Here is an 11,322-nt window from a genome sequence, read left to right on the forward strand (position 1 = left end):
TCCAGCGAGCAATAGTATGCTTTGAAGCAGGTCCGCCAACCTTGTTGGCTGCATACAGGACAAACAGTGCTTCTGTTTTTCTGATCCTAGCCGTTCTGGCCACGTAAATTTTCAAAGCCATGACCACATCAAGGGACTCGGAATCCTCCAAGTCATGTGTAGCCACAGGCACGACAATAGGTTGGTTCATATGAAAGGATGAGACCACCTTAGGTAGGAATTGAGGACGGGTCCGCAACTCCGCTCTATCCATATGGAAAACCAGATAGGGGCTTTTATGTGATAAAGCCGCCAATTCCGAAACTCGCCTAGCCGAAGCCAAGGATAACAACATGACCACCTTCCAAGTAAGAAATTTCACCTCCACTGTTTTAAGTGGTTCAAACCAATGTGACTTAAGGAAACTTAACACCACGTTAAGGTCCCAAGGCGCCACCGGAGGTACAAAAGGAGGCTGAATATGCAGTACTCCCTTCACAAAAGTCTGTACTTCAGGTAACGAGGCCAATTCCTTTTGAAAGAAAATGGATAAGGCCGAAATCTGAACTTTAATGTAGCCTAATTTTAGGCCCAAATTCACTCCAGTTTGTAGGAAGTGAAGAAAACGGCCTAGATGGAATTATTCCGTAGGACAGTGGTTCCCAAACATTTTTGAATCACGGCGCCCTAGAGTAACAGAATTTTTATCACGGCACCCCTAGTCCAAAAGTTTCTAATTGGGAAATGTATAAAAAATATTAAATTAAGTAAATTATGTTTATATGTCATACTTAGGTTCAGTTATGTGGTGAGGGACAAGATTTGCTTCTGTTTGTACACATATTTTATGACTGGCAGCCACAAGTACTAGTTTTTCCTATTACATGGATAATAAATATTTTGAATTGGCCCTGGAGCACCAACCCGAGGCACCCCTGCAAGTGTCCCGCGGCACCCCAGGGTGCCACGGCACACAGTTTGGGAACCACTGCCGTAGGAGCATTCCTGGCCTCACACCAAGAAATATATTTTCGCCATATTCGGTGATAATGTTTAGACGTCACGTCCTTCCTAGCCTTTATTAGCGTAGGAATGACCTCATCCGGAATACCTTTTTCCGCTAGGATCCGGTGTTCAACCGCCATGCCGTCAAACGCAGCCGCGGTAAGTCTTGGAACAGACAGGGACCTTGTTGTAACAGGTCCTGCCTTAGAGGAAGAGGCCACGGATCTTCTGTGAGCATTTCTTGCAGATCCGGATACCAGGTCCTTCGTGGCCAATCTGGAACAATGAGAATTGTTCTCACTCCTCTTTGTCTTATTATCCTCAACACCTTGGGTATGAGAGAAAGAGGATGAAGCACATATACCGACTGGAACACCCACGGTGTCACTAGGGCGTCCACAGCTACCGCCTGAGGGTCTCTTGACCTGGCGCAATACCTTTGTAGCTTTTTGTTGAGACGGGATGCCATCATGTCTATTTGGGGTAGTCCCCACCGACTTGCAATGTGCGCAGAGACTTCCTGAGGAAGTCCCCACTCTCTCGGATGCAGATCGTGTCTGCTGAGGAAGTATGCTTCCCAGTTGTCCACTCCCGGAATGAACACTGCTGACAGAGCGCTTACATGATTCTCCGCCCAGCGAAGAATTCTGGTGGCTTCCGCCATTGCCACTTTGCTCCTTGTGCCGCCTTGGCGGTTTACATGAGCTACTGCGGTGAAGTTGTCTGACTGGATCAGAACTGGTCGATTGCGAAGTAAGATATCCACTTGACGCAGGGCGTTGTATATGGCCCTTAGTACCAGGATGTTGATGTGAAGACAAGTCTCTTGACTTGACCAAAGTCCTTGGAAATTTCTTCCCTGTGTGACTGCTCCCCAAACTCGGAGGCTCGCGTCCGTGGTCACCAGGATCCAGTCCTGAATGCCGAAACTGCGGCCTTCCAGGAGGTAAGCACTGTGCAGCCACCACAGGAGAGATATCCTGGCTCTGGGAGACAGGGTGATCCTTTGATGCATTTGTAAATGAGACCCGGACCATTTGTCCAGTAGGTCCCATTGAAAAGTCCTCGCATTGAACCTGCCGAAGGGGATGGCCTCGTACGATGCCACCATCTTCCCCCGGACACGGGTGCAGTGAAGCATTGAAACCTTTTTTGGCTTTAATAGGTTCCTGACCAGGGCTATGAGCTCCTGAGCCTTTTCCATCGGAAGAAAAACCTTTTTCTGTTCTGTGTCCAGAATCAGGCCCAAAAAGGTCAGACGCGTTGTAGGAACCAGCTGGGACTTCGGAATATTGAGAATCCAGCCGTGCTGTTGCAACGTCCTCACTGACAGTGACACGCTGTCCAGTAACTTCTCTCGAGATCTCGCCTTTATGAGGTGAACGTCCAAGAATGGGATAATTGTGACACCCTGCTTGAGCAGGAGTACCATCCTTTCCGCTATTACCTTGGTGAAAATTCTCGGGGCCGTGGAAAGCCCAAATGGCAACGTCTGAAATTGGTAATGACAGTCCTGTACCGCAAATCTCAGGAACACCTGGTGAGGAAGAAAAATCGGAACATGAAGGTAAGCATCCTTTATGTCCAGGGAAACCATCCAATTCCCCCCCCTCCAGGCTGGCGATGACCGCTCCGAGCGATTCCATCTTGAACTTGAACTTTTTCAAGTACAGGTTCAGGGATTTCAGATTCAAAATGGGTCTGACCGAACCGTCAGGTTTCAGAACCACAAACAGGGTTGAGTAATACCCCTTTCCTTGCTGGAGAAGAGGAACCTTGACTATCACCTGTTGCAGGTACAATTTTTTAATTGCAGTTAACACTAACTCCCTTTCTGACGGAGAAGCTGGCAGAGCCGATTTGAAAAACCGGCGAGGAGGCATCTCTTCGAATTCCAGCCTGTATCCCTGAGAAACAATCTCTATTGCCCAGGGATCCACCTGTGAGTGAACCCAGAAGTGGCTGAAAAATCGAAGACGTGCCCCCACTTGATCTGGCCCCCCCAGGGAAGTCTCGGCGTCATGCGGTGGATTTTGCAGACGTAGGGGGGGACTTCTGCTCCTGGGAACTAGCTGTGTGCAGCTTTTTTCCCTTGCCTTTACCTCTGGCAAGAAAGGACGATCCCCGTACCTTTTTGCTTTTATTTGAACGAAAGGACTGCATTTGGTAATGAGGTGCCTTCTTAGTATGTTGTGGGGGAACATAAGGTAAAAAATAAGAATGTACTCACCGGTAATTCTATTTCTCGTAGTCCGTAGTGGATGCTGGGTACTCCGTAAGGACCATGGGGAATAGACGGGCTCCGCAGGAGACTGGGCACTCTTAAAAGAAAGATTAGGTACTATATCTGGTGTGCACTGGCTCCTCCCTCTATGCCCCTCCTCCAGACCTCAGTTAGGGAAACTGTGCCCGGAAGAGCTGACATTACTAGGAAAGGATTTGGAATCCAGGGTAAGACTCATACCAGCCACACCAATCACACCGTACAACTTGTGATAACTATACCCAGTTAACAGTTTGAATAACAACTGAGCCTCATTCAACAGATGGCTCAGAACAATAACCCTTAGTTAAGCAATAACTATAAACAAGTATTGCAGAAAATCCGCACTTGGGGGGTCATTCCGAGTTGTTTGCTCGTTATTTTTTTTTCGCAACGGAGCGATTAGTCGCGAATGCGCATGCGCAATGTCCGCAGTGCGACTGCGCCAAGTAAATTTGCTATGCAGTTAGGAATTTTACTCACGGTTTTTTCTTCGTTCTGGTGATCGTAATGTGATTGACAGGAAGTGGGTGTTTCTGGGCAGAAACTGGCCGTTTTATGGGTGTGTGTGAAAAAACGCTACCGTTTCTGGGAAAAACGCGGGAGTGGCTGAAGAAACGGAGGAGTGTCTGGGCGAACACTGGGTGTGTTTGTGACGTCAAACCAGGAACGACAAGCACTGAACTGATCGCAGATGCCGAGTAAGTTTGAAGCTACTCAGAAACTGCTAAGAGGTGTGTAATCGCAATTTTGAGAATCTTTCGTTCGCAATTTTACTATGCTAAGATTCACTCCCAGTAGGCGGCGGCTTAGCGTGTGCAAAGCTGCTAAAAGCAGCTTGCGAGCGAACAACTCGGAATGAGGGCCTTGGGACGGGCTCCCAGCATCCACTACGGACTACGAGAAATAGAATTACCGGTGAGTAAATTCTTATTTTCTCTGACGTCCTAGTGGATGCTGGGTACTCCGTAAGGACCATGGGGATTACACCAAAGCTCCCAAACGGGCGGGAGAGTGCGGATGACTCTGCAGCACCGAATGAGCAAACTCAAGGTCCTCCTCAGCCAGGGTATCAAACTTGTAGAATTTTGCAAAAGTGTTTGATCCCGACCAAGTAGCAGCTCGGCAAAGTTGTAAAGCCGAGACCCCTCGGGCAGCCGCCCAAGAAGAGCCCACCTTCCCCGTGGAATGGGCTTTTACTGATTTAGGATGCGGCAGTCCAGCCGTAGAATGTGCAAGTTGAATCGTGCTACAGATCCAGCGAGCAATAGTCTGCTTTGAAGCAGGAGCACCCAGCTTGTTGGGTGCATGCAGGATAAACAGCGAGTCAGTTTTTCTGACTCTAGCCATCCTGGAAACATAGATTTTCAGGGCCCGGACTACGTCCAGCAACTTGGAATCCTCCAAGTCCCGAGTAGCCGCAGGCACCACAATAGGTTGGTTCAAATGAAACGCTGATACCACCTTTGGGAGAAATTGGGGACGAGTCCTCAATTCTGCCCTGTCCATATGGAAAATCAGATATGGGCTTTTACAGGACAAAGCCGCCAATTCTGACACACGCCTAGCTGAGGCCAAGGCCAACAGCATGACTACCTTCCACGTGAGATACTTCAACTCCACGGTCTGAAGTGGCTCAAACATATGTGATTTTAGGAAATCCTACACTACGTTGAGATCCCAAGGTGCCACTGGAGGCACAAAAGGGGGCTGAATATGCAGCACTCCCTTAACAAACGTCTGAACTTCAGGCAGTGAAGCCAGTTCTTTTTGAAAGAAAATAGACAGGGCCGAAATCTGGACTTTAATGGATCCCAATTTTAGGCCCATAGTCACTCCTGACTGTAGGAAGTGCAGAAATCGACCCAGCTGAAATTCCTCTGTTGGGGCCTTCATGGCCTCACACCAAGCAACATATTTTCGCCATATGCGGTGATAATGTTTTGCTGTCACATCCTTCCTAGCTTTTATCAGCGTAGGGATGACTTCAACTGGAATGTCCTTTTCAATTAGGATCCGGCGTTCAACCGCCATGCCGTCAAACGCAGCCGCGGTAAGTCTTGGAACAGACAGGGCCCCTGCTGTAGCAGGTCCTGTCGGAGTGGCAGAGGCCAAGGGTCCTCTGAGATCATTTCTCGTAGTTCCGGGTACCAAGTTCTTCTTGGCCAATCCGGAACGATGAGTATAGTTCTTACTCCTCTCTTTCTTATTATCCTCAGTACCTTTGGTATGAGAGGAAGAGGAGGGAACACATAAACCGACTGGTACACCCACGGTGTCACTAGAGCGTCCACAGCTATCGCCTGAGGGTCCCTTGACCTGGCGCAATATCTTTTTAGCTTTTTGTTGAGGCGGGACGCCATCATGTCCACCTGTGGCCTTTCCCAACGATTTACAATCAGCTGGAAGACTTCTGGATGAAGTCCCCACTCTCCCGGGTGGAGGTCGTGCCTGCTGAGGAAGTCTGCTTCCCAGTTGTCCACACCCGGAACGAACACTGCTGACAGTGCTAGCACGTGATTCTCCGCCCATCGGAGAATCCTTGTGGCTTCTGCCATCGCCATCCTGCTTCTTGTGCCGCCCTGTCGGTTTACATGGGCGACAGCCGTGATGCTGTCTGACTGAATCAGCACCGGCTGGTTTTGAAACAGGGGTTCTGCTTGACTTAGGGCATTGTAAATGGCCCTTAGTTCCAGAATATTTATGTGTAGGGAAGTCTCCTGACTCGAACATTGTCCTTGGAAGTTTCTTCCCTGAGTGACTGCTCCCCAGCCTCGGAGGCTTGCATCCGTGGTCACCAGGACCCAGTCCTGAATGCCGAATCTGCGGCCCTCGAGAAGATGAGCACTCTGCAGCCACCACAGCAGAGACACCCTGGCCCTCGGGGACAGGGTGATCAGCCGATGCATCTGAAGATGCGATCCGGACCACTTGTCTAACAGATCCCACTGAAAGATCCTTGCATGGAACCTGCCGAAGGGAATTGCATCGTAAGAAGCTACCATCTTTCCCAGGACTCGCGTGCAGTGATGCACCTACACCTGTTTTGGTTTCAGGAGGTCTCTGACCAGAGATGACAACTCCTTGGCCTTCTCCTCCGGGAGAAACACCATCTTCTGTTCTGTGTCCAGAATCATGCCCAAGAACAGCAGACGCGTCGTAGGAACCAGCTGCGACTTTGGGATATTCAGAATCCAGCCGTGCTGTTGTAGCTCTTCCCGAGATAGTGCTACTCCGACCAACAACTGCTCCTTGGACCTTGCCTTTATAAGGAGATCGTCCAAGTACGGGAGAATTATAACTCCCTTCTTTCGAAGGAGTATCATCATCGATTCCATTTTGAACTTGAACTTCCTTATATAAGTGTTCAAGGATTTCAAATTTAGAATGGGTCTCACCGAACCATCTGGTTTCGGTACCACAAACATTGTGGAATAGTAACCCCATCCCTGTTGAAGGAGGGGAACTTCGATTATCACCTGCTGAAGGTACAGCTTGTGAATTGCCGCCAGTACTACCTCCTTTTCCTTGGGAGTAGCTGGCAAGGCTGATTTGAGGTAACGGCGAGGGGGAGACGCCTCGAACTCCAGCTTGTATCCCTGAGATACCACTTGCAGAACCCAGAGATCCACCTGTGAGCGAACCCACTGGTCGCTGAAGTTCCGGAAACGGGCCCCCCACCGCACCTGGCTCCACCTGTGGAGCCCCAGCGTCATGCGGTGGACTTAGTGGAAGCAGCGGAGGATTTTTGTTCCTGGGAACTGGCTGTCTGGTGCAGCTTTTTCCCTCTACCCCTGCCTCTGGGCAGAAAGGACGCGCCTCTGACCCGCTTGCCTTTCTGAGGCCGAAAGGACTGTACTTGATAATACGGTGCTTTCTTAGGCTGTGAGGGAACCTGAGGTAAAAAAGTCGACTTCCCAGCTGTTGCTGTGGATACGAGGTCCGAGAGACCGTCCCCAAACAATTTCTCACCTTTATAAGGCAAAACTTCCATGTGCCTTTTAGAATCAGCATCACCTGTCCACTGCCGAGTCCATAATACTCTCCTGGCAGAAATGGACATTGCATTAATTCTAGATGCCAGCCGGCAAATGTCCCTCTGTGCATCCCTCATATATAAGACTACGTCTTTAATATGCTCTATGGTTAGCAAAATAGTATCCCTGTCCAGGGTATCAATGTTATCTGACAGGGAATCAGACCATGCTGCTGCAGCACTACACATCCATGCTGAAGCAATAGCAGGTCTCAGTATAGTACCTGAGTGTGTATACACAGACTTCAGGATAGCCTCCTACTTTCTATCTGCAGGCTCCTTTAAGGCGGCCGTATCCTGAGACGGCAGTGCCACCTTTTTTGATAAGCGTGTGAGCGCCTTGTCCACCCTAGGGGATGTTTCCCAACACAACCTGTCCGTTGGCGGGAAAGGGTACGCCATTAGTAACCGCTTAGAAATCACTAATTTCTTATCTGGGGAACACCACGCTTCTTCACACAATTCATTTAACTCATCAGATGGGGGAAAAGTCACTGGCTGCTTTTTCTCCCCAAACATAATACCCTTTTTAGTGGTAACCGGGTTAATGTCAGAAATGTGCAACACATTTTTCATTGCCGTAATCATGCATCGGATGGCCCTTGTGGACTGTACATTTGTCTCATCCTCGTCTACACTGGAGTCAGACTCCGAGTCGACATCTGTGTCTGCCATCTGAGGTAGCGGGCGTTTTTGAGCCCCTGATGGCCTCTGAGACGCTTGGGCAGGCGCGGGCTGAGATGCCCTGTGGAGGCATTTCTGGCTCCGTGGGGGCATATCTGGCTCCGTGGGGGCATATCTGGCTCCGTGGGGGCATTTCTGGCTCCGTGGGGGCATATCTGGCTCTGTGGGGGCATTTATCCATCTGGAACTGTGTGGCCATTTATGTAGCTGGCACTGCTGGGGGTCATGTCACGTGTAGCTGGCACTGCTGGGGGGCATGTCATGTGTAGCTGGCACTGCTGGGGGGAATATCATGTAGTGTTCCCGCTAGGCGTCTGTGGCTGGGCAGTGTGTCTCAGTGCTCTACCTGGCGCAATGTGTCTAACGTGCTCTTATAGGAGGTTCTACCTGGTGCAATGTGTATTAGCTGCACTACTGTGTGGTGTAATGTGAATTGCCACTATAATGTGGCTACGCACCTTCCCCACGAAGTAACTCCCCTAAATTTTTGCGCGCACTGTCCATGCTTTAGCGTGTGGAAATGGGAACAACAAGCATTACAGTATGTACATCATTTTGCCCACCTAACTTAAAAATGTGCCCTCCCTGTGATCAGCAACCTGCCCTAAAAAGTGAACACTATCACGTGTAGCTGGCACTGCTGGAGGGCATGTCATGTGTAGCTGACACTGCTGGGGGACGAGACCACGCCCACTTTTTACAGGAGGCCACGCCCACTTTTCCAGGAGCGCGCGCATGGGGGGGGGGCACTTTTACATTTTCTCGCTCAGGGTGCTAGTAGGCCTGGAGCCGGCCCTGCCACCTGTACATGTATATAGTCATTTGCCATAGGAGAGGTATTCTATTGCTGCCCAGGGCGCCCCCCCTGCGCCCTGCACCCTTACAGTGACCGGAGTGTGTGAGGTGTATGGGAGCAATGACGCACAGCTGCAGTGCTGTGCGTTACCTCAGTGAAGCACCCGAGGGCTTCTGCCACCTCAGTAGTCTTCTTTCTTCGTTTCTTCCGGTTCTGTGAGGAGAACGGCGGCGTGGCTCTGGGATGAACGCCCAGGACGAACCTGTGTTCCACTCCCTCTGGAGCTAATGGTGTCCAGTAGCTGAGAAGCAGAGCCTATCATTAAAGTAGGTCTGCTCCTCTCTCCTCAGTCCCTCGATGCAGGGAGTCTGTTGCCAGCAGAGCTCCCTGAAAATAAGAAAAAAACCTAACAAAATGCTTTCTTAGCAGGAAACTCAGGAGAGCTCCCTGCAGTGCACCCATCTTCCTCTGGGCACAGTCTAAAACTGAGGTCTGGAGGAGGGGCATAGAGGGAGGAGCCAGTGCACACCCAGAGTCTAAAGTCTTTCTTAAAGTGCCCATGTCTCCTGCGGAGCCCGTCTATTCCCCATGGTCCTTACGGAGTCCCAGCATCCTCTAGGACGTTAGAGAAAAGACAATTTTAGATCACATCACAGTGTTTAATATGGGTAACCCGGGTTCAGTGTGAAAGGCACCAACCTGGGAATAACCCAGGTCAAAACTGCAATGTTAAAGGGTCCAAGCCGGGCCGGATCTCGGTTTGCGATCTGAAAGCGGTATAAGTAATACCCCTTTCACACGCACAAATAACCCGGTATCGACCCAGCATATTGCCGAGTCGACACGGGTCAGTGTGCGGTGAGAAAGCGTCAAGTCCGAATTCCCGGGTCGCCTGACCCGGTAATTCAACCCAGGTTATAAGCAGTGTTATTCCTGGGTTGAATAGGGAGAGGCGATGCGGAGATGAGCTCATCTCCCAGTGCCGCTTCCACCTCCGCCCCCATGCCAGGTCGGGAAGCCAGCGAAAAGGGTAGGAGAGTCTCCAATGCCGAATACCACCCGGGAAGGACCCGTTTCCAATTCCCGGGTGGGATCCGGCACTGGAGATGTGAAAGGGGTATAATACGTCTGGAGCGAGAATAGTTCCATTGTACACAGGCAGCGTATGTGTTAGGTGAACCTACCAGTACGGCTTGTCTATGTTATATTATTTGCATTGTTTTGTTTTATTATAACAAGGAATAAGCTGGTGACTTTGGCAAGGTCATGCATGTGTCATCCTGTGTGTCAGATCTACAGTGCAATACATTTATTAGAGGGTATACTGAAGTGTAAAAGTAATTAATAAAAAATGTGATAAAAAAAAGAAATAAATAAAAGAGAGGATATAAGGCTTATACAGCAGTGTGTGTAAGAGTAACATTAGCGTGCCCTGCTCTCAGCCAGCAGCACCCAGATCATGCAGCAGCAGTGCACACTACATGTATGCAGCTGGTTTCACTGACAGCACAGAGGTAGGATGCCAAGCATGCACGGTACACCTCTATGTGCAGGAATCATGTACACCTGTGGGAAGCGTGTATATATGGGGCATGCTACAGACACGGCGCCTATACCGCACATAACCAACCACACTGCGCAACAGCTCAGCAATCATCCTCCCGGCTAATGGTTACTGAGTCACGAATCTAACCTCCAGCACATAGGCTCCGCCGGCCGGTGACCCTCTCTAGACGAGCCCTCCGGATAAGCCATGCTATGCGGGCGGCCATGTCTGCGGTGACACTGGAAGATGCGCCCGACTACAGCGGGTTGCACAGCGGACATGTGCCGCAAGGCGTGCCGGGAGTTGTAGTTCCCCGCAGACAGGAAAGGCCGCCTGCGCAGTGAGTCCGGAGGATCTGTTTGCCAGTCACAGGCTCAGCCAGAGACAAAAAAAGCACAGGAGAGGGTAAATTACTGTTACAAATGGAAAACACAGAAGTAGACAATTTAAGTAAATGTAAAAAGAAGTATAACCAGGCGCTAGTAAATCATCACCATGTCCTGGTGATCAAATATTAGTATTAAAAGATAAAAATTATTTTATATTTATGCTGCAGGAGAGAGCTTGACTTGGTCAAAAAGAACCGGCACTTGGAAATCCCAAGTACCAATAACCAGAGAACACTTAACAAATCCCCTCTTGCGCTATAAATGATATGGTATGGCTAAGAGTTCAATAAATCAAATTTCTCTAACGTCCTAAGTGGATGCTGGGGACTCCGTAAGGACCATGGGGAATAGCGGCTCCGCAGGAGACTGGGCACAAAGTAAAAAGCTTTAGGACTACCTGGTGTGCACTGGCTCCTCCCCCTATGACCCTCCTCCAAGCCTCAGTTAAGATTTTGTGCCCGAACGAGAAGTGTGCAATCTAGGTGGCTCTCCTGAGCTGCTTAGAGAAAAAGTTTAAAGTAGGTTTTTTATTTTCAGTGAGACCTGCTGGCAACAGGCTCACTGCATCGAGGGACTAAGGGGAGAAGAAGCGAACTCACCTGCGTGCAGAGTGGATTGGGCTTC

General features: G+C 49.8%; 1 protein-coding gene across 1 annotated transcript in view; it reads right to left on the reverse strand.

Annotated features, from left to right (window-relative positions):
• The window catches only part of MRPS22 (mitochondrial ribosomal protein S22), a 53,014-nt gene extending 42,392 nt beyond the window's left edge, over positions 1-10,622 (reverse strand). Inside the window, exon 1 of the mRNA XM_063915640.1 lies at positions 10,457-10,622. Coding sequence (XP_063771710.1) covers positions 10,457-10,535 — 79 coding nt within the window. The 5' untranslated portion in view covers positions 10,536-10,622. The remainder of the gene's footprint in view (positions 1-10,456) is intronic.
• Positions 10,623-11,322: the final 700 nt, after the last annotated feature.

Source organism: Pseudophryne corroboree, chromosome 4 (assembly GCF_028390025.1).
Source record: "Pseudophryne corroboree isolate aPseCor3 chromosome 4, aPseCor3.hap2, whole genome shotgun sequence".
NCBI classification, from domain to species: domain Eukaryota; kingdom Metazoa; phylum Chordata; class Amphibia; order Anura; family Myobatrachidae; genus Pseudophryne; species Pseudophryne corroboree.